The 24,159-nt window shown below is 38.7% G+C and overlaps 2 protein-coding genes across 6 annotated transcripts in view; both read left to right on the top strand.

Annotated features, from left to right (window-relative positions):
* The window catches only part of ALG12 (ALG12 alpha-1,6-mannosyltransferase), a 29,836-nt gene extending 27,183 nt beyond the window's left edge, over positions 1-2,653 (top strand). The window contains exons 11-12 of one of the 2 annotated variants that reach the window (XM_085568972.1): positions 955-1,050; positions 2,306-2,653. The gene's annotated coding sequence lies outside the window, so the exon portion shown is untranslated. Of the gene's footprint in view, positions 1-954 lie in introns of both variants that reach the window. The other variant, XM_085568970.1, reaches the window with a different exon arrangement.
* A 17,162-nt stretch (positions 2,654-19,815) lies between these two features.
* The window catches only part of BRD1 (bromodomain containing 1), a 66,878-nt gene continuing 62,534 nt past the window's right edge, over positions 19,816-24,159 (top strand). For 2 of the 4 annotated variants that reach the window (XM_085568969.1, XM_085568968.1), the window contains exon 1: positions 19,862-22,682. In XM_085568969.1, coding sequence (XP_085425095.1) covers positions 22,568-22,682 — 115 coding nt within the window. In that variant the 5' untranslated portion in view covers positions 19,862-22,567. Of the gene's footprint in view, positions 22,683-24,159 lie in introns of all 4 variants that reach the window. The other 2 variants (XM_085568965.1, XM_085568964.1) reach the window with 2 other exon arrangements.

Raw genomic sequence — 24,159 nt, 5'->3', positions numbered from 1 at the left:
AGAGTTTCATTAAAAACTGAAATGTTTAATTTAGGACAACTAAGCTGTATAAATGCCATACAGACAGAAAGGTCTTCCAAAAGTGTAGCAACATAACTCAGAAGTGAAGACACACACAGCTGCATATGCTGGTGCCTAGTGAAGCACTGCCAGCTCAAGTCCCTCACATGCCCAAAGGTTACACTAGAAAGCCCATTTACAGCAAGACAGCTAATTTCAGTTGTGAGTAAAGATTATTCACCACCAATTCCAGTACAAAGAGTAGGTTTCTGAAGTTGCATATAAAGTTGCATACAAAAGGACAACATCAGCCTCAAAAACTGGAACCTGAGTAGTCCCTCACAGATATGAAGAAGCTGTTTGCATTTATCAGTCACTTTTTCTTCCACTGCAACTATATTAGAATTTTAAATTTTGCTAAACCCTTTCTCATTTATTCTTCTGTGTCATTAATGCAGTTATTGATGCCTTCATTCAAGATTACAAACAATTTTGGCTATCACATTGGTGATGCTACACTATACATTGCAATTTTTGCAAACTACATTTTATGGAACTCTCTCCACAGCTGAAGCCAAAACACAAATTTAAATTATTTTTAAAATTTTCCATAACTTTTAAGTGTTGCTAAAACACAGGCAGAATTGGGGTGATTCCTGGGGTGTCTTGTGCAGGGCCAGGAGCTGGACCTGATAATCCTGATGACTCCCTTCCAAATGAGCATATTCTATGATTTCAGCAATGGTAAAATTAGCCACAGCCACAAAACACATTAAAAAAACCGTTTTTCACACTGACATTTCCCCCTTCTATCAAGATCAATGTTATATTAGCTTTGTAACCTATTTTAATTAATTTTTCTGAGGTTTGTTTGCAAGAGAAATTAGAAACACTTTCTGTGGATTTCCGATGTATGGAAAGCCTATCATTATGATAACTTCCTTTCTTTTCCAGTGCAAGGGAAGGGACAGGGAAAAGGAGGGGCAATGGTCTTACTGCAGCTATTTTAAGAAAAGGGAGATGGAGCAGTCAGAACTTGCTTGCTAAGAGGTAGGGAGCAATTCTGCTTTTCTTTCTGTGTGTTTTAGTATTTGTGTCTTTCTTTCTTATTCTCAGGGGGAAATGGGGGAGGGGGGCGAGGGGACACCTGTTTTCAGATACCAAAAGATACCAGGGTTGAGCATGAAGAACAATGAAGGGAAACACTTGAAGAAAAACCTTAGATTTCTGCAAGAAATTTACATTACACAGGACCTTCCATTGGCTTGTGAAATCACATCAGAAGACAATTCTGGCAGCCAGACTAAATTTGCATGACTCAATATAAAATTGAATGAAACAGAAATTAGTGATCACACACATACTGATGATATGGATATATGTGAATCTGGGATGAGAGAGAGAGAGTGTAACAGTCAACTTTTTAAAATAGGAATTCAAGAGGATTTTTGTTTCATCTTTACTTTGATCTCATCTGTGAATTTGGAGCTTGTACCACAAACAGGAAAAGCAAGAAAATAAAATAAGATGTTGTGGCAAGATCATAGAATAGAAATGCTCACAAGCAAATGTCTTGATGCAGAGCTTACAAAACATAAATAATGTATGGAGTTCCAAGCTACAATAAGAACATTACAGATTCCTAGATAGATTCACACAAAATAAATGCATATATCCACTGGCATTGGGTTCTGACGAAGCTCTGTGCAGTTTCTTTGACTCAAAATAGGTAATCACATCTTTATCCTGTGATTCCTATTATTTCTCAATTCTAGGCTTTAAACAGAAAAATCTGCAGAGCTGCTTCAAGTGTCCCTGTCCTGATAAGCAGTTACTGCTTAACACAGTGAAGCTTAAAGTAGCTGTGATGGGAAGATTTGAAAACCTGATAAATAACACCAATTGCAAACTTTATAACCACTGCTTAACTAGATTGACATTCATTTACAATACATTGCCGGGTGGTTAAGTTCTTAACGATTATCAGCCATTATCACTACATATTAAAACACTTAGGCCCTAATCACCTTATCCTAAATTAGCTTTGAGTACACAATACCACTGAGCTGATGCCATGTAGTTAAATACTAATGGCTGTGGTCCTTGACAGTCTTAGTTACTAAAGCTGAGGTAAAGAGGTGAGGGAGCTGTTTGGACTCTAAAGCAGGATCCACGGTGGTAGACTTCTTTCTTCTGTATGTCTCCTTGCTGTCACTGTGTCTTTTTATTATTCATAATCAGCTCCACCAAAAAATGTGGGAAGCAATCTTATCTGATCCTGACCCTATTATCTTCATTTCTTTAGGACAAAAAAATTGCTCTTGGTCCACCAGAAATCTTTCCTGATTATTCTGTATCCTTGGTTTCTGATTGCCGTTTTTACTTGAATTGTAAGTAATTCAAGTTTTAGTTTTAATTGTTGATTCACGTGGATTTTGTCCTCCTTTGATGCAATTAAACCTAAGTCTCCCTTTGCAACTACACGTTACTTCTATATTTACGCTTAGCTGTGAAAATGCCTGCATGCTGTTAATAGAGTTATTATGCTATTAGCAGTGTTAAAAAGCACTTAGAGATGGTAGTCAGTTACATTATTTTAGTGTACTTATGACTGAATGTAAGACAAGAAATAAAAACATTTATATCTTATCCACTTTATGGCTGTTATAGGTCTCTGGCTACATAGTATGTATTTTTCTTCACCTTGTTGCTACCTTCTAGAAATGAGCAGAAATAGCTGAGATTAAAGACAATCACTTCCTGGGAAATCCCCAAACCTGAATGTCCCTTAGAAGATTTTGAATGTTTTTTTTTTTCTATTTTTTTTCAAACATCTAAGAATTATTTTTGTTGCTTTGAGAACTGGCCAAATGGCAGAGCTCAGAGGGTTGCAATCAGCAAGGCAGTCTTATTAGAGGAAGCCTAACTAGAACAAACCTGAAACACAGGAGGGACCATCTGAATACAATGAAAAACTTTTCTTTTGAGATTGACTGAGCATTGGAAGCAGCCCAGAGAGGTTGTGGAGTCTCCTTTGGAGATATTCAAACCTAGACTGGACAAAGATCTTGCCCAACCTGCTTTAGCAGGGAAGTTGGAGTAGATGATCTCCAGAGGTCCCTTCCAACCCCCATCATTCTATGATTCTGTTATTCTGTTATGTAACAACATCATGTAAAATTAAGTCAACCTCCTTCCCTTCAAATACCCTTTCACGTTCCACTGAAATTTTCTTTAGAATACAGTCCCAGAATACTAAGGGTCAGAAATAGATGTTTTTCATCTCCTCCTCCCATGCCAACTCTATGCAAGAGTCAGTTTGTTTTAATAAGAAACAAAAAAGGATGTTTTAAAATTTTATAGTCACCTAGAATGAAGTATGAATTTGATTATGACCACATTTACCCTTGGACCCAAGCTACTCAAAATTAAGGACTACTGCTAAACAAACAGGATATTCAAGAAGGAAAATGTTTTCAAAGGTACAAAAAGCTATAGGCAGTTAGCTCAAAGTGATTTATGCTTTTGAAATCTCCACAATGAGATATAGTCACCTTGCAACCAAACAGTCTTCAAAGAAAATAAACAGAACTAAAGAACAAGTATCTACTCAAATGCACTACTCAGAACTATTAGCTCCTGAGCAGTAGTTTGCTGTGGCAAGAAGCCTACAGAACCTTTTATAGGATTTTCCATTCAAAATGGGATTACTGAAAGCGCACAGTGGTTGACAAGAAATGTCTGGAGAATGTCACTGATCCTGAGTGCCACAGCAAAATGCCATGACCAAAAGAAATCACTGCTGAAGGAAGGAGGAAAAAAAGTGAAACACTGGCGTCTCAGAATTGTAGAGACATACATTAACACACTGAGAAGTAAGAAAAGTATGCAAGAACACCAAACCATAAGCTGATTATTTTTTTGTAAAGCAGAGAGTGGCCTGTAAGCTTTAAACCATTTTACATTGAATAATAAGGCAATAATCATGAACATGATTATATCACAGAATCTTGGTGGAAATAATAGTCAAGAAAAAATTATTTAAAACAAAAACAAATCTACATTATTATTGAAGAGCATGTAATGTAAATACAAAGACACACACCTGGAAAATGCAAAAACAGTTTTTTCAAGAGGTGAAATGTGAAGACAGTGAAGGTAAAAGCATTTACTAGTTTGAAAAAAAAAATCAAAAGTAGTGACAGATTTTGAGAGTAAGATGTACATAAAAGCTCATTAACAGTAATTTGCACAAATGGATGTCAGTGTTGCAATAAGAAATACATACTTTAAGAAATTATTTGCTTCAACTGCAATGGCAGGTACTTTACTAATAAAGGAATATTTTCTAAAGCAAAACAATCAAACAAAACTGAAACACACACACACAAACCCTCAAAAATCCAGACACTACACATCTAAAATCATAAACAAATCAGCAGAATGTATTAGTATAAATTTATAGTTCAGATGAACTTACTGCTTTTCATAGTTATAAATCCTTGAAGAAGGAAAACTAAAAACAGTGCATTTTTTCTGTAGAAATTTCCTATGACAAAATATCAGTACTAGCTCACCTGTATGAAACTACAGAGATTTGCAAGATACTGATGACTAAAAATTCAAAATTAGAAATGCAAAATGCCATGTCAGTCACACTGAAACAAGGTGGGTCTTAGTCTCAAGTCTCACAGAAGCTCACAGGAATTGGCACAGATGTCCAAGTATGAACTAGAGGTATGTAATAGTTTATTCTTAAATAAAGTACAGAAAGTCAGGCTTAACAGAAGACACAAGTCATTCTGGACTTCATGGGAAGCATGCTTTGTAGATGACTGCTGGAAGAGAAAAGAGGTGACACCTTTACCATTCCAATACTTTTAAGTTCCCTGAAAGGTAGGTCTTATGAAACCCAGTAAAGTAACTGTTGTGGTTTTAGAAAGGTTTTCTCTCTAACTTGTAAAACAGCCTCTCACATCCACAACCCCAAATGCTCCATCTGGACTCAAAGGAATGAAGAGTGGTAACAGCACCACTATAATTGAACACTGCTCCTTGTTGACATGAATAGTCTTCTGTGAGCTCCCCAGTGCACTCATGCTGCTTGTCAGGACATGACACGGAGACCTCTGATTTGCTGAAGTATAAAGATCACTCATGTCCATTCATGTTACTGGAAAACTCAGGGCTTGGTGTAAGCTGTGGCCTAATTTAGTCATTGCAGGCAGAGAAAAAAATCAAGGTGTAAAAAACTGAGTATAACAGTCACCACTACACTCTGAGTATTCAACTCTAATTAAAAACAGAGGAATTTAGCTGAAGCAGAGAAAAAAAAGATAAAAATGACCATTAAATGTAAATATTCCCCTCTTTCTTGCCTCTTGCCCCACAAAACAACAAGTAATTTAATGGTGAACACAAATTATTTTAAGCAGTAAAACAGATCTGCTAGGGCCAAGTTACACTTTTCTGGATTAGTGGACTCTTCTCTACATTTTCTGTTTTCCCCACCACCTCTAAAGTAATAACAATTCAAGAAGGTAACAGTTAGAAGTGAAAATTTTAGTCATTTGGCTATTGTTAAATGGACAGTGTTGAGTTAAAATTAAACCAGCACACAGGAAACACCTAACATTGTACAAACTCGAACTCCTCAAATTTAGCTTCTTACTCTTGAAAGATGTTTTTATTTGTACAGCTGTTTTCTTCTCTTGTTGCTGTAAACATGGAAAGTCAATGGGATGCTGTTTACTGATAATTTTCAAATAGTCCCTGAAACCTCAGAAAAGATTCAAAACTAAAAGCTCCAGCTCAAACCCTAAATCATCTGCAAAACAGTGTGCATGCCAGCTCCACCTGCACAAAACTACTCCAATGTGTAAAAGGTTGAAAATAATTCATGACAATGGTAAAACTGAATAGAAACAATATGATTTCCAGATTAGCATAATTTAAAAAAATACTTTGGAATAGGGACAAAGTGGAAATTAAGATATATTTTTTAAAGTAATATTTATTTAAAAAAAGAAGATCCAATTCTTCATTCAGTTCTTACACTCGCATATCCTCAATCATAAAACTTCTTAAAAGAATTGAGATAATGCTTTTTAAATCTGGTGCATTACTATTATACAATATTATACATTTCATATTACTTAACGTGTGAAAGATAGAAAGTAGAAGGATGTTCAAGTCAGCATGTATTTTATTTACATTGGGCTGACATTTAATTCTGGTATCCCTGTTCAACGGTGTAGCTAAATTCTGCCTCGAATGTTGTTAACCAACTTGAACAATGCTGCCTGCAAACCCACAAGTGGTAAATGAAGAAGGGAGCACCATAATGCTTTTGGTATTGAATAATGCTGACACCAGCCTGACTCATCAGTCCCAAAGCTAAACATCCTGATAGTGAGATGAAGGTGTGGTAGATCTGTTCCTGGATAAACAAACAAGGGATACTACTAATAACTTGCTCAAAGCTGCTGAGCTGACACAGCTGGAGACATCTGACCTGACATCTGACCATCATCAATAACTTTACATGATAAAAGCCGAGTCCCAAATTTTAATGCAGGGTTTTCTGACACAGCCTTCTTGGAGTGTATGTATGGAGATTTCTCCCTTAAATGGGTAACATCCCTCAAGGTTACTCCTCTTACTCCTTGAGGCTGAGCTAAAGAGATTTGCCCAAGGTCATTGTTATGGGTGAGTAACATCAATCTGCTTAATTATTTTCTCAGCTTTGATACAACTGCTTCAATACAATTGCTTCATAGTGCACTATATTATAATAGTTGTTACAGTTCTTGTACTGTGTAGTAAATAATTCTGTAAATTATTTGTATCTAATAAGTATCAAAACACATTTTATATATTTATATTAATATATATGGTTTGCCATCCTTAATCCTGCAGTTGTATAAAGTTGTATAAAGGTTCAATTACACCTTTGTGATCCTTTAGACAAAAACCATTGAAAAGTCTGGGGCAAGACTGAATCCAGGCACACCCTGGCTCCTCTCTGAGGAGTTTAGAAAGCATGGAGTCCTTTCTGCACCCTGTGACTAAACAGGAGGGCTTCTTTAAAAAACTTTGAAGCTCCCATTGGGCTCACCCAGTTTTGTAAACAAGCTCAGTACTCAAACGTTTTATCAGATTCAATGATGCAGGCTCACTGCATAGTATGTGTAAGAATAAAGCAGATGTCTGATACAGGGTACTGAGTCAAAGCTCAACCTTATTTCTGGAGAAATCAATCTTCATCACTTATCTGCCAATGTATTAAGTATATAACTATTTGAAGCATCATCCTCCACCACCTAGACTTAAGTAACCTTCTTAAACATGTTAAAGAGAAGAATCTTTAGCACAGAAATCCCCATTCCACACGGTTTTTATCAGCATTTATCTTAAAAGTAAAATAAAAATGTAAAGCTACAACAGTAAAACAATAACCCTGGTCAAAACAACTCCCAACTTTTGGTAAAACAACAAAGAAGTGTGTTGCATTGCTACCACATGTAACATTATGTATCATTGGAGTTAGTAGCACTATTCACACCTACAACCACCTGATAAGCCTTTAATTGTTGCTATTTTTTCCTTAGTGTACTAAAAATACCGTCAGATCTCAAATGGGGCTATATCCCTTCACATGTCCTTTACTAACTTCCCATTGCAGCACACTGTAATGAAGGACAAAAAACACCCCCAGGTTCTACACATGCTAATGATTTGTCCCAGCCTCTACTAAGACATTACTCATAAAAAACAGATCTATCACACTAAATAAATCATGTTAACATTTGTCTAGGATCCAAACTGTCTCAAGTGTTGAAGTGTTACTTCTCATTATCAGACATGCAATACTTGCAGGATATGTTTCTGAGCTATTGTTCACACCTACCACATGTCAGATCTTTCATTTGTTAAAATGCCAATGTTTTAAGCAATAGTTTCATTAAAACTTTAAGCAGTATTTTCCCAAGCCTTACACATCAGTTTAGTGTTTGCTACAGCAAATTATACATTCATTTTGATATTTTTATTCTTTATAATTTTGAGAAACAAGTATTATATGGTGATATGATGGGGAAAATCTTAATGTTACAAGAAATAAACTGGCTTTCTTAAGAAAAAAATTAATTATTTATTTATTTTTTTTTTATTTTTTTACACTGCTGAAGCATGTTTTGTTTGGTTTACAGCATTTTTAGTGCAGGACATCTAAGCTGCTTTTAGTATCACATGCTGTACAATTTTAGTATCACATTGCTGTACATGCTGACAGGAGATGAATGAAGGTTGCAGAAATACAACACAAGGGTAAAATGGAGAAGATAAAATAATAACAGAGTAGGAAAGATGCATCAGTGTTATCATGGAACAGGAAAAGCACACAACCAAAACAGCAGTAACAATAGGTAAGTCAGAAACTAATGAAACGCAAAAGACTAAAGATTTACTCCATATTGCTAGAGAACAGCAGCCTGCTTTCAGAAAAGCATCAGAAAATGCAAAGCAAAGCTCCTCTAACAACTCTTCTCTCCAAGTGATCAATTCTCTGAACAGCCCATTAGACTCTTCTCTTCCTCCTCCCATGCAGCCCACAGCTGACCAAGTAGAAGGGATAGGATTAGGAAAAGTTATTTTTCTACTGACTACTCTACCTTCCTAGGTTGAAACACAATAAAAAACGTACATTTTTGCGGGTTTTATTTTTGTTAAATGTCTATCTTTAAGTCCAGTAAGAGTGAAAACTTCCAGCACTTTAAGAATTATTTCAAACAGTAAGAAATGAGGCACTTGTAAAGAAGAAAGCTGAATAAGCAGGATGATGAAAAACAAACAAACAAAAAAAAAAAACCAGGAGAGACACAATGTGTTTTGTATAGTCAGTCTTCTTGGAACTCTTGCTGAAAACATCCATGTAAGTAGAAAGTAGAAAAAGACCTCACAGAATGTGAACTGAGTTCTTTGTAGAATATATTACATTAGCTTGTTACAACTATAATTTTTCTGATATAAAAATGAACTATTTGGAAGTGTTAAACTGCTAAGACTACCATATAGCAGTATTTATTTTCATGCTAATCAGATGAAATCTGAAGACATCTGCTTTAAAAACCTTTCACAGCTACCTGTCAACCCAATTCTGTGCTCATATTGATGCCAGTTAGTTGTATGTCCTCGTATAGTTTATATACATGATTTATATACATAATGTAATGTGTAACATGACATAATACTATGCTTCTATTAAAACATTTGTATCCTGGAATGCTTCTGAATTCAACGGAAGGGTAGAAAGAAAATGAAAGTATTTCTTTCTTCCTCATGTAATAAACTGAAGAAGCATGTCTAGATTTTTCTTTAAGTAAGGAAAAGATAATCTCTTTACTAAATCTACTAAATAAAACAGAAAACAATATTCACAATACTATCCAAGGTAAATAGAGTTCAGAAACATTCAGTTTCACCGCCCTGTCAATGACTACAAGAACTGTAACAAAAACTAAGAGGTAACCTTTAAAACTAAGTTTTCATATCACATGCAGGCATGATGTACACGTCCACTATAGGGGTCATCTTCTTATACTCTGGCTTTTCTAAGTAAACTGTACATTCATCAGTAGCATCTGATAGTTTCACCTGAAATTCCAGTTTAAAAAACAATGATCAGATCTCTCTTCCTCTCAAAACAAACCTTCCTATTCAAGGAAAGGCGAAAGGGAGGGAGAAATGAGTTGGCATACCTCCAATATTCATTTGTCAACCAGCCTGTTCCTAGCCTCCATGACAAGAGGTATTCTCCTCTTAACCTCTTTTAGGGATACATTCTCTTTGTCTTCTTCAAGGTAAGGTGAAACTGATGCACACAACCTAGTTAAGGGAAGCCAACACTGTTTTCATCAGCACCAAACTGAGTCCAAGCAGGAAGTACAAAGACACTCTCCCACCCCAAGGAGACAAATAGCTCCTTCTAATATCTTCTCCAAAAATAAATTATTTACTAGAAGAACCATCCTACTGCCATAGACAGATCTTAATTTGACCAAATAAGGTTTTGCTCAAGGAGCAAAAAATACAAGAAATGTTAAATTAAGAATAAAGCTTTTTGTAGCACTTATTCTAACCAGTGTGGTTAATGAGCTTTAATTAATGTAATGCAACTTGTTTTTAAGTAAGTTTACATAGTACAACTGGGTGTCCTATTCAGAGCAGGATCTACAACACTATTAGTACAAGAAAAGGTAAAGACATGGATAACCCTTTCCATTCACTTGACTACTATTATTATTAATAATTATTAAATCTAATATTTTCTGAGGAATAGAAAAGGGAAATAAAAGTATTTAGAGAAAAGGATGAAGAATCTTTCTGTTCTTTATGAGCATTATTGTATTTCCTGTAATAAATGGATTATGGTCTCCCTTCAGTTCACTAAGCCACTGATGACAACATCACTAAAAAAAGGAAATGAACAGAACCTCAATTTCTCCTGTTTCCCAGTACCAAAGCAAGGTTGCTGCTGACAGCACAGTCTCCACACTGTTTGACTACCTGAAAGCTGACCCACTCTTCTCACTGTTTCAGCAGCTATTAATGAAAGTCACAGCAAGCGACAACCTCTGATGAAATGAGTTTTACACTCTTGTATTTCAATTGGTTTCTTTTCCTCCCATCTGTACATATGCTCCTATATCGTGCTTATCATGCTTCCACCTCTATTGAAGAATAAATAAGGGGAACCATAGAGTAAAAAGCTGCAAAAATTATATGATTGCCATGAGCTATGCCACATTTTAGCACTGGGATTTGCAGTCTCAAATCTTATATTAAGAAAAGTTGTCATGAGCTAGGATCCAGTAGTTGGGTGTGAAACAAACAGGCAGCAGTGTTCCAACTGCTTTGTTCTCTCCCACCTTCTCAGGGCACATCTAGCACTAGTAGATCCCTTTAATCAGGAACTAGATTTTCTTCAATGATCTAAACTGCACATAAAAATTACTCTATATCATACACACTGAAATACAAATTCTTACAGTGAATGCTAGAGGGCTTAGACCAGTAATATTGCTGACCTACCAAAATTTAAAATTTTAACAGAAAAGGTAACATCTGGACAGCAGAATCTTTCTTCTCAGGAGACTGCAGTTCTAGATAAGTATCTGTTTTTAGGGTACCCACTGTCAAGAGTGCTGCTTTAATCACAGATTAAGAAAGGATCTATCAGAACACTGAACTTGCAGTCAACAATTATTTCATATGGGACTATAAATCAAGAAATAGTTCTTGAAGGTACAAAGACCAGATACTCACTTTCTTTAGACAGGTAGTACTAAAGTGGATTAATTTCATTGAAGGCATTTAACCTTGAGCATCACAATGGAAAGGCACTTTATAATATACTACAGTGCTTGACATCATATAATGAAACAATGCAAAGCATTCAGTGACCTTGAGATGAGTATATTAGAATACAGCACTAACTACACAGAGAGTGAACTTTTGGATATTCTGGGAAAAAAATATTGTCCCTTTTGTCGGATTTCTTTACAGTGGTCTACAACTGACCTGGGACGCTGGTACAAACAAACTACTCTCCTGCTCTTCAGGTCTCCTCTGTCTTTGGAAAGCACTAGCAGCTCATTTTTGCTTAGAATAATGAAGAACAATCCACAGGCAGATTTAGTATGTAATGAAATCTCCCACATCTTCTGTATGTATCACCTAAGAAAAGTTTCCTTCAAGTAATGAATCTGAATCATACTTTTAAGTTTCTCTTCCTACAGAGACCACAGTCTTACAGGGAAAGGCTGTAAAAGTTGGGGTTGTTCAGAAGAAAAAGCTCCAGCGAGACTTTCAAATAGCCTTTCAGGAAGAGGAGTTGGTGAGAAGGATGGAGACAAACTTTTTAGTAGGGTCTGTAATGATAGGAAAAGGGGTATGGTTTTGAATGAAAAGAGGGTAGAGTCAAACTAGATATAAGAAACATATTTTTTTTACAATGAGGATAGTTAAATGCTGGAACAGGTTTTCCAGAGATGCAGTAGATGTCCCATCTCTGGCAACACTCAAGGCCAGGTTGGATGGGGCTCTGAGTGATGTGGTCTACTTGAGGATGCCCCTCTTCATGGTAAGGGGTTTGACTAGGTGACCTTTAGAGGTCCCTTACTCTGATTCTATGACCCCAGCAAGACTTTCAAGTGCAACATTTTCTCCATCTTAAACATTTTGTCCATCTGTTGCTAGCATGCAACCAATGCTAGCATGTTAACCAGTAACACAGATGGCTTAAAAATTGAACTGTTTTATTCAGGACACAGAGGGGATGGGATAAGAAATAAATACAAAGCTCCGAAACATTATACAAGAACAACATTTATTGCTACTCCACATAAAAAGGCTCATCTTCATATGAACAATTTTTTCTCTACAGTATCTTACTCAGGAATCCCAGGCTTTCAAAAAACTCAGTGTTCTGAAGCTTAAACTGAATATATAAAGTTTTAATATTTTCAGATAAAAACCCCAGAAAAAAATCTTAAAACTAACTCACTCAGTGAAGACATAAAATACAATTAAGATACCTGTAACTTGAGTACATGAGGAATGCAGCATCTAAGTTATTTCCCCTTTTTAAACAGGATAATTCGGGGTAAGGATGTATATATGGCAGCTGATACCACAGAGTAAGAGATGCCCCATAAATCATAAAATAGTTACTATTTCTGTATCACTCTAAAGATATCCAAGCTTCCAAATTTAATTTTTAAGGCTCAGGCACTCATACACACCTCCTGCTAAATTATTAAGCTCTGTAAAAGTCACTGCACAGGCATACAATTATTCATTACTTTTTTCCATGGTCTTCCTTTAAATTAATAAAAATAATAATACAAGACCCAAAACAAACAAGCTGCTCACTAGTTTATTGAGAAAAACAAACAAACTTACACATCTGTTCCACGGCAGGCAGGCAGGCAGCTTCATTTGAGGTTAAATACTTGCTACTCAAACTTAACGAGATGATTGTATCTAAGGAAAAGAAGAAAGTAATTACTTTTATTATTTTTTAAACACATTAACTGTCATAGTGACAACTCATGGGATGTTTCAAATTTCTCTTAAGGTGACAGCTCCAGGAGCTGCACTTATATGCCTCTTACCTTTTTTCAAATCTCTAGCCCTCACAACTATCAAGAAAAAATAGACATTTTCATTTCTAGCACTCCAAAGCAAAATAAAAATTAAAAACATAATAAAACCTCCTCAGATGATCGCTAAAACAATATTTAAAAGTAAAAATTTTGTATTTATTTTAGCACTGCTCCATTTTTTATGCTTATGCAGTCTACCTTACATGCAAGATTTCAAAGGAACTTGCTGACACCTTTCCATGCACTACAGCATTCTCCTTGTTAACCTTCTCTTCCTAAGCTAAACATATTGCTTATACATTGCACCAACCACATGTATTAATCAATATGCATTAGCATAGAATCAACACAAGATTATCATTCCCCATGTATGAGAAAGAAGCTATTGCATGTGGACCATATTAGATGAAATATTTTGTCTTAACAACTAAAAAGACTAAAGCAGTCTATTGCAGGACACATTTTTTGAGTTTTGCAACTCCATTCCCACTGATCTCATCAATATACAGACATGACTGCCATAGTGCAGTGGCCTCAGTACACTGAAAAAAAACCCAACCCAACAAACCAAGAAAACATTTTGCCACCTTAGAAAATCCATAATCCACAAGGCATTCTCTCTTATATTGTAGTGATTACTCTTCTTAATCAGACAGAGACGTTTAACACTATACACATACACACACACACGTACATATATATATATACCCACACTTAGGGTTTTTTTTCTTTTGGGAGGAGATCACCTCTCAGAGGGCAAACAGTCCCGATGTGCGTTACGAAATTAACTATGTATCACTTCTTTTACTGACATTTTTCACTTTAAAACATTCCTATAGTGCCTCTTAAGCAATTGAAACACCTCCAGAGCTGTGCTGCTGGTTAATTTGACTGTTGAGATACTGTAGCTATCCCTATTACAGCAACATTTAAATAATGTATGCAGAGAGGAAGGTGTCAGCCAAGGAGACACAGGCCCACCAGAGGCACAGTGCTCAGTGGAGCAGTTAGGGAACACTCCTCAGATGTGGATTATGCTCCTCAGGCAAAGCAGGGAAGTGAACCTGGCTCTCCCACATTCCTTGCAAGTGCCAGAGCCATCAGACTACAGGCAAAATAAAGTACAAATATGCATCTTTATGCTCCCTGATGTCTTTAAAAAACACCAGAACCCCTCAACCCCTCCATTTCCATTTTCCTCTTCTCTGATTTGTTAAAGATGACTACAGTTTCAAGCCCAGCCAAATATTCTGTTCAATTCAATTAATGTTTGGGTTTTCTTGATTGCTTATTTTTGTGAGAAGAATAACAAAGAAAAAGTAATTTTTGCTGGATCTGAGATTATTTTCTTTAGAGGCAGACACTGATTCAGCATATAGAATTACAGCAACAGGTAAGAAGAATAATTACTGAAAAGCCACTAAACCTATCTGGAGTAAAACAGGCTCAAATTCTTTGATCATTGTCACATGAGAGAAAAATATTATTAAATATCTTTTCCCACGTATTTTGCAAATAATTGCAAAAAAGTATTGCTAAAATGTTCAGCTGTTAAAAATCCTATTTTCAGCCTTGATTTTCAAGCTAATGAGTACACCCCAGAACAGATTTTTATATGAAATATACAGAAAATATAACCACTGCAAAAATTACTTCAACACATCACAGGAGAAACATATCTGTAGGACACCAGTGAATACAAACTAGAAGACAGTGTAAAGAAAGGAAAAAAAAAAAAACAAAAAGGAAAAAATCCAACACCCTTTCACACAGCTGTTACAAAAAACTAGTAACCTTCCAAACCTTCAGAGAGGGATTGTCTAACCCTACATGTCTTTAAACAATGAAGGAGGAAGGGAAAGAGCTGAAAGATGGAAAGGACGCAACTGCGAAGTAATTGCTAAAGAGAGCACACAGGTTGTGAGTTTACATAAAGATTACAGTAATACAATAATATTTCTTATGTCAACATCCCATGAAAACTAGTCTTTGACTATAGAAAAGGCTCATACCTCACCTTCCAATATGTTGTTCAATATTAAAAAAAAAAAATCACTATTTATCCCAAATCATCACACTTGAATGAAAAGAAGGGACTTAAAAACCAAGCTATTTCCCTGTTGTTGCTTTAACAGCCCATCATACTGTGTTCTATCTCATCACAAAAAAAAAAACCCAAAACCAAACCACAACCCCAAATCTAAACCAATACCACCCTGGTTAAACTATGTATCACACTAATTTAGGACAGAAGCTTCTTTGCTGCAGCAAAGAAAAAAATAAATAAAGAAAGAAAGAAAGAAACAAACAAACCCAGACCAAACACACACACACACACAAAAAGCACCAAAAAATATGATAAAAGCTTTAGTTTTTCCTACTTCTTGACCTGAGTGCTTTAAGTTCTAGATTTCATTTGAAAGCTACCATTAGGCCACAGAAACTACTTAATCTTTTCATTAATTGGTTGAAATGAAACAATTACATAGTTGTAAATTGACCAATACTGAGAATGCCAATAACAAATACAAAATACATAACCAAAGATGTGCAGAAAACAAGACACATCGGCCATATAAGAACTCTTTATTTGTGAAGTCTATTTTGAAAGTATACACTACAACAGGTAACATTATGTAAATTACATTAACTCATGTTGATACTACTAAAATACAAAGATCATCCCTGCTTCAGGAAAATATGTCAGTAATGACGAGTTAAACACTGCTCTATATGGTGCAAAATTCCTCACTAAACTATCTATAATATTCTTTTCTATATAAAACTAAGCCAATATACATATATCATCATGTTATTTACATATGGCTGATTATTTTAAGTGTTCATTACAGGGGCAACCTCATAGCAAAACATGCTCACTTTGAAGATGAAACTCTTACAAAATTAAAAGCAAGCTGAAAAAAGCCAGGATATACAAACTCCCCTGTAAATATTCTTTACCGTGAATGGCAATAAAATGCAGCAAGCTGTTGGGAAATACAACATGTACATTCTTCAACTCAAACTTTCCCAGAGGAAAAAAAAATTCTCTCAGAAGTTAATGTATTTAGGATTTTAAAAACTTAAAGAAAACAAATTAAAAAAAAAAAAAAAAGGAGAATAAAACAGAAAGACCAGCAGACTCAAAGGCTATTTCCTTTGTAATACCTAATTTTGAAAGTATTTGATAGGATATTCTACTTTAGTGGATGGACAATTTTAAATAAACATAAAATTCTGTTGCCCTTCTGTATTTTCCAAGGCCCTATTATAAGTCTTAGTGATGTAAAAATGCTTATTGAAGAAGACCCCCTCTGCACTAACCACCTGTGACACTGGCTGTTCTGCAAACACAGATCCTTTCTCTGGACATTTACTGTCTCAGTATAAAATAAGCCATAGTAAGGGGAAGCAGTAGATAGAGAGGCTGCAGACAAAGTAACAGAAAAATAGCAAACATTACTCTAAGTTCATCACCTGTCTAGCCTTCTGTTGTTCTATACTTTGCCTCCCCCATTATCACTGAGAATGCTGTACCTGTTACAATTTTGCCTTATACAGATGTCATGAATGAGTGGTTTGGCTGCTTAAAGAAACACTGTCAAAGGTACTGGCAAAAGTAGGGTTTAATATGGATACGTGAAGATGCAATTTTGCAGAGTTCAATGGCAAGGTTCACCCTACTACTTACTACACAGACTAAAGCATGCAAAGGAAGATCAAATAAGAAGCAATTTGGAATAATTTACACAAAAGCTGTGAGTTCAAAAGCACTGGAGTGGAAAGATAAGGGCCAAGAAGGATTTACAAGCACTTAATACTTGAGTACTTAAACATTTAACAAAGTGATTTGATAGTTTTCACAACAACTACAACAATGACTTAACTGTGGATTCAAAATATTAACATTTGTACCACAATCAAATCACATACACATGTAAATGATGTATACACCTATTTCTATGTATGTAAAGGCTCATATGAAAAATTCCCTTCAAATTCACTACAGTATGTCAAATCTCTTTGCATTTCCCAACAGGCAATGGTAGGATCTTGAGGAACATGGAGATGGGGGACAGGGGCTGACAGTCCTTGAGTACCACAAACTTAAGGGTTCGCGAGCCATGGGAGGCTTTGGCACAGGCTGCTGCGGTCCAGGCAAGCCCATCACTTGGACTGTTGTTTATAGGGTCAGAAGTTGACTGATTTTGGTCATCAGTAGCCTTCATTCCTGACCATAAATCAAGTCAGTAACTAGTAAGCTTTTTTCCTCAAAGTGCAGTAACAATGGTACCGTTCCACTCGGGCTACATCCAGGTAAATGGTTTACCAAGGCTACAAGAGGTAATTGTTTATCCTTTGTTTCCCACCTTTACCACGCCAGAGCTCCTGGTACCATCAGGGAGTGCCTTGCAGCCCAACTGCTACAGTCAAGGGACGCTTCACCGCTCAGATGGTTTGGTCACGGCTCACCAGGAGCTTCTAAGAAGGCAGAGTAGTCACAAGGATGGGGGGTGTTACACCACAAGAAGTAAAAGAGTTATTGTTATGTAACAGTACAAATGTTTAGAAAACTCTGAGATGCTTAGTTTAGATACTTCATTTTACTTATTCTCAATCAGTTCTTACATTTGATTGCTCTGGAGAACCCCTATGGAATAAATTCCTCAATATCTGTTAAAGCTGCAAGGTACTAGGAACATAAAGTACCAAAGCAGATACAAATCCAACTGTATAAAAACTGTCAGCACCTTGCCTGTTGGTCTTGTACCTAATGGACAGCACTCAAATTTCTTAAAATACACAAAAGAATTTATTTTGTTCTGAACAAAACTTTTTTCTCTGCAAAACCAGTCTCCACAGTGAATAATAACTAGAATGCCCCTGCCCAGTATTTGCACAAACACAGGCTTCCTAGTAGCAACATAATATCTTGGGGATAGTTGATAAAGTCTTCCAGACTTCACTCCCCCCAGTATGTAAGCCATTAATGTCCTCCCAAGGATGCATACCTGCTCTTAAAGTGAAACACTGCATTACTAAAAGTGCTGTGCTCATGCTCTTGAAAAGCAAAACAGACACACATGTATAGTGGGCCATAAAGACAACATGTAAGGAAATTCTGGAAAGTACATTCATATCATGGGTGCTTGAAAAGCTTTCTTTGCTTAACATTATAGGTGTAGCATGACAGCTCATGCTAAATTACTGAAAGGTCTCAAAGGACCACCCCCCCACCCCCCAGAAACAAGACAGGACAGCTTCTAACACATAAGCACTACGGAGAACAGTCTCTACACTGCAAAGTCTAACTCTACTAAACCTAGCAATGATAAATAGAATCACCATTAATGCAAAAGACGCTTTAAACTTTCAGTACAATAATACATGTTTTTACACTTTTAGTAGGCTGTATATGCAGCAGATCGCTTTAAGTGTATCAGATACCCTGAGAACTCCAGTAAGCATTCTAACACAAGCGCTCTAACATCAGCAGCCGTGTCAGTGTAGACCTAGAATCCACAAAAGGCATTTTTAAGCAAAAATTACAACGCCCCAAGGAGAAAACGAGAACAGCACTACATGAAAGCTAAATTCTGCAGTTTTCTGAGACACCATTCTTGAGCGACTCTGCCCAGCAGGGATGGCTGGAACTTCACGGCACACAAACAGACGCGGTGCTTACACCGCGGCCGAAGCGGCTGGCGGGCGCCTGTCTACCTCGTGTCCTGTTCCTAGGGGGGGAAACGCTTTTTAGGATTTCCCGGGCTTTCCGGTCCCGGCACCCGTCTCGGGAGCCCGCACCCGAGGCGGTCCGCGCTCCTGGGCTCGCACCCTGAGGAGGGCGATGGGCTCTCCACGCAGGGGCTGCCCGGGCCATCTTGGGTCGGGCTGGCAGCGGCCACATGGTCAGCGCCGCCTCCGCGGGCCCGGCTCCCGCGGCCCCGCCAGGTGGGCGCGGGCGCTCAGCCCCGGCGGGTCCCGCCGGCCCGGCCCGGCCCGCGCCGCGCGCAGCGCCGGGGCGTTCCAGGCGCGCCCGGCGCCGCGGCCGGCGCCCCTCCTCGGGCAGGGGGCGGTGGGGTCTGCCGGGCGGCCCGGGACAGCACCGAACCCCTAGCCACCGGCGACCTCCGTCCACCGGGCCGTCCAAGCCCCCTGCGGGGCCCCGCAGACAATAGAGCCGGCACCGCGGGCCTGGCTCCCGGCTTCCTGCACTGCCCCACCGCCACACGCCCCCTCCCCGGCCTAGCGGCGCTGTCCCGCGGGCGTTCCCGGGAGGGACAGGGCGCCGCCGGGCCCGGGACGCGGGTCCCCGGCCGCGCAAGGCACCGAGGCCGCTGAGGCCAAACGCGGCGGCGGCGGGCACGGGAGGGGGAGGGGGGGTGCGGAGCCAGAGCGCCGTACCGCCCTGCCCGGCGCTCTCCCGGTGCCGGAACGTTGCTACTCACCTCCCCGGGCGGCCGCCGCGGGGGAAACCGGAGGTCGCCGCTGCCGCCGCCCGGCCGGGCCCGAAGGAGTTAAGAGGAAGGGCCGGGCGGGCCCGTCCCATTCATTACCCGGCGCTTTGTCTCCGCCGCCGCCGCGGCGCTCGGCAGCTGCCCCGGCTCGGCCGCCGCGGGCGCGGGGCGCAGGCGCGGGGGGCGGCGCCACGCACGGCGCGCGACATGTCAGCGCGCCGGGCCGCAAAATGGCGGCGCGGGGCTGCGGGGCTCGGGGCTGCGGGCTCCTTTCGCACCCGCGTCCGGCCGTGCCTGGGCGGGCCGGGCCCCGGCGCCGTCCTTCTCCGCAAGGGTGCGGCCGCTGGTCGCCGCACTGCGCCGCGTTCCTGGGGCGGCTGAAGCTGGTGGCTCTGAGGGCGACGGGCCGGGGTCGAGGCGGTTCCTGTGGTGCTTCAGGCCTGGGGGTACCTCAGGGCCTCTGCCGCGCCTTCCCCGGGAGGCCGCGGCGGGCGCTTCGCATTCCCCGTGGGCTGGCCGCGGAGAGGCTTTGAAGTGCATCACTCCGCTGGAGCGGGCATGGACACGCTGTTCCGAGCGCAGCCCTAGTCTTGTCAGGAATTCAGTCTCCATTGTTCGTATCCGCAATTGAACCCACCTTGATGGGTGTACGTGGTCTAACGCACAGCGGGTTTGGTTCTGAGCACTGTTTTGATGTACTGAGTCTGCCTCGGGAGGGACCCTTGAGAGGCTCTCGAGTCTCACCTGAGCAGGCATCCTAGGGAAGGATGTTCAGGGCAGAAGGGAACGCACTGCGCCGGTTCAGGGAAACAGTGTCCAAATATATGCTTAAGGTCGTGTTCTGGTTAAAGCTTCTCCAGTTCCGGTGCTCGCTTGCAAAACATTAGTTAAGGTTATCAATGGGCCGAGTGATCCAGGCTTTTCAGGTGGGGTAAGGGTGGAGAAGGGTGGTTTGTTGGGTCCTTTTGATGTATGTCATTTCTCCGGAGAGCTGAGTGACGTACAATCTACTGTGATTGTGACATTTGTTGTCAAATTCCCAGTGGCAGTCATAGATTTCACTTTCTTTGTCTTAAGTATTGGTCGTCAAACTCGCCGTTTACCTTTGGGAATGAAAACAGGAGAAAATGCATAAGAATTCTGTAAACAGTACTGGTTTGGAAACAGTGTTAAATTTTAGATTAAGACGGTATTTAGAGAGACAGTGCTTAAGCAAGTAATTGCTTTTTGATCTGAGTTATTTTCATCAGTTAATTTTTTTTTTTCCTTTGTAATTTGAACAGATTTAGCAAAGAGTGTTTTGGTTGGAATATATGGCAGTATATGAAGAGATCAGTTGATAGCTTTTTGATTTGAAATAGTGGAGGTCTTCACCATTCTTTCATATTAGGTGTGTGTTTGTACTTAAGTACTGGTGTGATTTTCTAAATGGATTCTGCCAGTCAACATACAGTAAATGGTCTGTTTTGGTTAATACTTCTTTGGAAATCTTATGCCAAGCTTTTTTCTTTATTTTATCCATACACTACTCAAACTCCCAAAAAAATAGTTGTTATGCTGTGTGCAGGCAATCCTTTGTTCCTTATTACTTTTTAATCTACAGTTTATTTTTATTGGTAGAGTTCAACTGTATCAGTGTGTATATATATATGAATATACAGACAATATTGTATATATAGTATATGTATTAGTTACTGTTGGTGGCTGAGGCCAGAGTGGTTTGAAGTGAAGTTACTTGGACTTGCTGAGTTTCCACTGTTACAAAGTACAGTTATATGAATAGAACTGCTTAAAAATGATGTTTGATCTTGGCTAGATCTGCCAGCTAGACACAGTAATAGAGGTGTGAGAGCTTAGTTAACAAGTCTCTATCACCAGTCTGTTGACAGGAAATTAGAAACAACTGTTATTACTAGTATTGAAATATATCACCTCATAAAACATCTTTTAGAGAACTATAAAATTGCAACAGTTAGAATGACATAGTTATGCTTATCACAATATGGAAAGATTAAATAACAGGGTATGTGGCTTTGTTAACTGCTTTTTCTAACAGCTGTGATTTTGGAGAGTTTCACAATTCATAGTTGAAAATTTTACAGTAAATTGAAAAAGACTGGAAATTAATTTTGCACTTTTGCACTGCATGTTGCGCTTTTGGTAATCAGTTCTCTGTATCTCTTCATTTTTGCATACATCCTATTCTGAAAATTTTCCTTAAGAGTTAGGGAAGTTGAGATTAATGAAAGTTAATTATTTATTTAAATTATCTTTTAGGTGGCTTGAGAACCAATTAGTGATTCTGTATATAATCTACAGGTATATATCACAGATTGAGTGAAATAACTGGAATTTTTCTGTTCTTGTTGTTTTACAAAAATACACCGGGAACTCAAGAAATCGGGTCTTAAAAGTCTGAACAAAGCTGGATCCAGAGCATCTTCTCACAAACAATCAAGTAATGTGATGAATAAAACACAAAGATGGTGATCTGGTGACGGGCAAAAGAACGAGTAAGTAACTGCAGTTCCTAGAGAAAGCTCCAGACTGCCAGCTTGTGGTGAATATAGCAGAACTGGTGTGGTGATAGTCTAAAGATACAGATTTTCCATGAAGGTTGCAATCTGAGGTGTAAGTATGTGAAAGAACTTAGTTGTTTAGGAAGACAGATAGTTGGGAAAATCTGCAAGGCATCCTGACAGGAAGAGCCCAAAACTTCCATTATTTAACTTCAGAAGAGTAATTTTTTTCTTTGATTTTTCCTCCATTTATGCATTTACAATCCTGTTATCTGTTTCAGATATTGTGAATAAACATCTTTATTTGCATGGTTAACTGAACCTGACATTAATTAAAAGTGATATGATATTAAATTAATATAAAAAAGTAATTTCTCACTCTAGTCCCTCCCTGGAGCAAACTGCAAGTATCTGACTCTCCATTATGTTTTGTAGGATAGTGGAAAGCCAGGAGACCATGCTTCCAAGAAAATTGTTTGGGTTCTCTGGAAAAAAGCTATTACAGGTTCAGAGAGGAAAGAAACATCACTTTTATAGCTGTAAGTAGCTATCTCTCTGTCATTCTCAGTACTGGGATATACCTTGAACTTGGAAGGCTCTCAGGGAGGCTATAGCCAGAACCTAAGACCAGTTGGAAACTAAATTAAATTCTTATATCCTGTCCTGTGACAAAACTTAAAGTATGTCTTAAATACACCTATTTCAATATTATGTTATTAGCCAGATGTAGATGTTTAGTGCTGCAGAGTTTTGTGTGTTGTGGTCCCAGGGTCTCTCCAGTCACTGGGCTGTTCATATTAATCTAGTTTTATTGCTTCCTTCTGTAGTGATAAATTGATGTAGTTCTGTCTTTCTATATTTGTATACATTTGGAAACACTGAATATTGATAATAACAGTGCAGTTAGTAGTGCTGATGCCGTTACCTTGTTTTAGCAAAATTGAGCAGTTAATATTTATCTCCAAATCTGCTCTACTATGTTTATTTTCACTCAAACCTTTAGTTTCACCTCTAGTAACTTCTGCATTGATAACACATTTTCTGTATGAAGTCAAGTAGACTAAAACTACATTAAGAGATAACAGTTCTTAAATAAAGCACGAAGAATTGCAGATTTTCATATGCACTAAGGTAATACATTTAATAAAATTATCTCCTTTCCTCCTTGTATAGACTCCAGCCTCTTCCAGGAACCTGTCCAGGCAATGTCAGCTTAATGATCAAAACCTTAACATAGAGGTCAAAAGTACTAAATCTGGATGTCCAATTTAGTATCTATCACAGGAGTATGATTTCTAAGGACTTGTAACACAGGAAGGTACTTATATTCAGTATACATTCCCATTTATTTCAGTGAGTACTTGGCTATACTCGTCAGATCCAAGGTGTCAAGGTGGGTGCTCAGGAAATAAGGAACGAGCAATTACACAGTAGTTAGGAGCAAGCATTCACTGCCAAAATCATGGTGCCCTTGTGCATTTATATTAATTACCTCATTTGTTACAAACACAACTGTTTAATCTGTATCATCCTCACTCTGTAGCACATCAGAGGTGTCTGTCACTGATTTTTGGAGTTGAGCATATAATAGCACATTGACAGGATTTACTCATGCTTGCCCTTTATGTGGAGTGAGCATGGTGCTGGAGTATATCTTTCAGGAGTGGTCAGTTTGAACTTCCTATTCTAGCATTTCTGTTGGGCCTATGGAAATTTTGTCTACCTGATGAAGCCGTCAGTATCAGAACTGATTTACATATATATGTGTTTCGAAGTTCTCTTTATTAGGCAGCATCAGGCCTTGGCTGAGGCTATAGCAAGTCTGGGACAAACAAAGTTGTGTAGGGCTCATTACTACTTGTTAAATGATGGATAGAAGTTGGGTTTTTCTGTACAGAGGAAGCTACAGGCCATGTCGGTTGCTTTTGGTGGTTCAGGGTTTTTTGTGGATGTCATGTGTTGAGTCTTACTTCTGACTTATTTTTCACTTTACTTTTCCTTCCCAGATTTTGATGT

The sequence above is a fragment of the Lonchura striata genome, chromosome 1A, assembly GCF_050655825.1.
Source record: "Lonchura striata isolate lonStrDom1 chromosome 1A, ASM5065582v1, whole genome shotgun sequence".
Classification (NCBI taxonomy): Eukaryota; Metazoa; Chordata; class Aves; order Passeriformes; family Estrildidae; genus Lonchura; species Lonchura striata.
The sequence above is the reverse complement of the archived record's forward strand: the minus strand, read 5'-3'. Positions and strand labels throughout refer to the sequence as shown.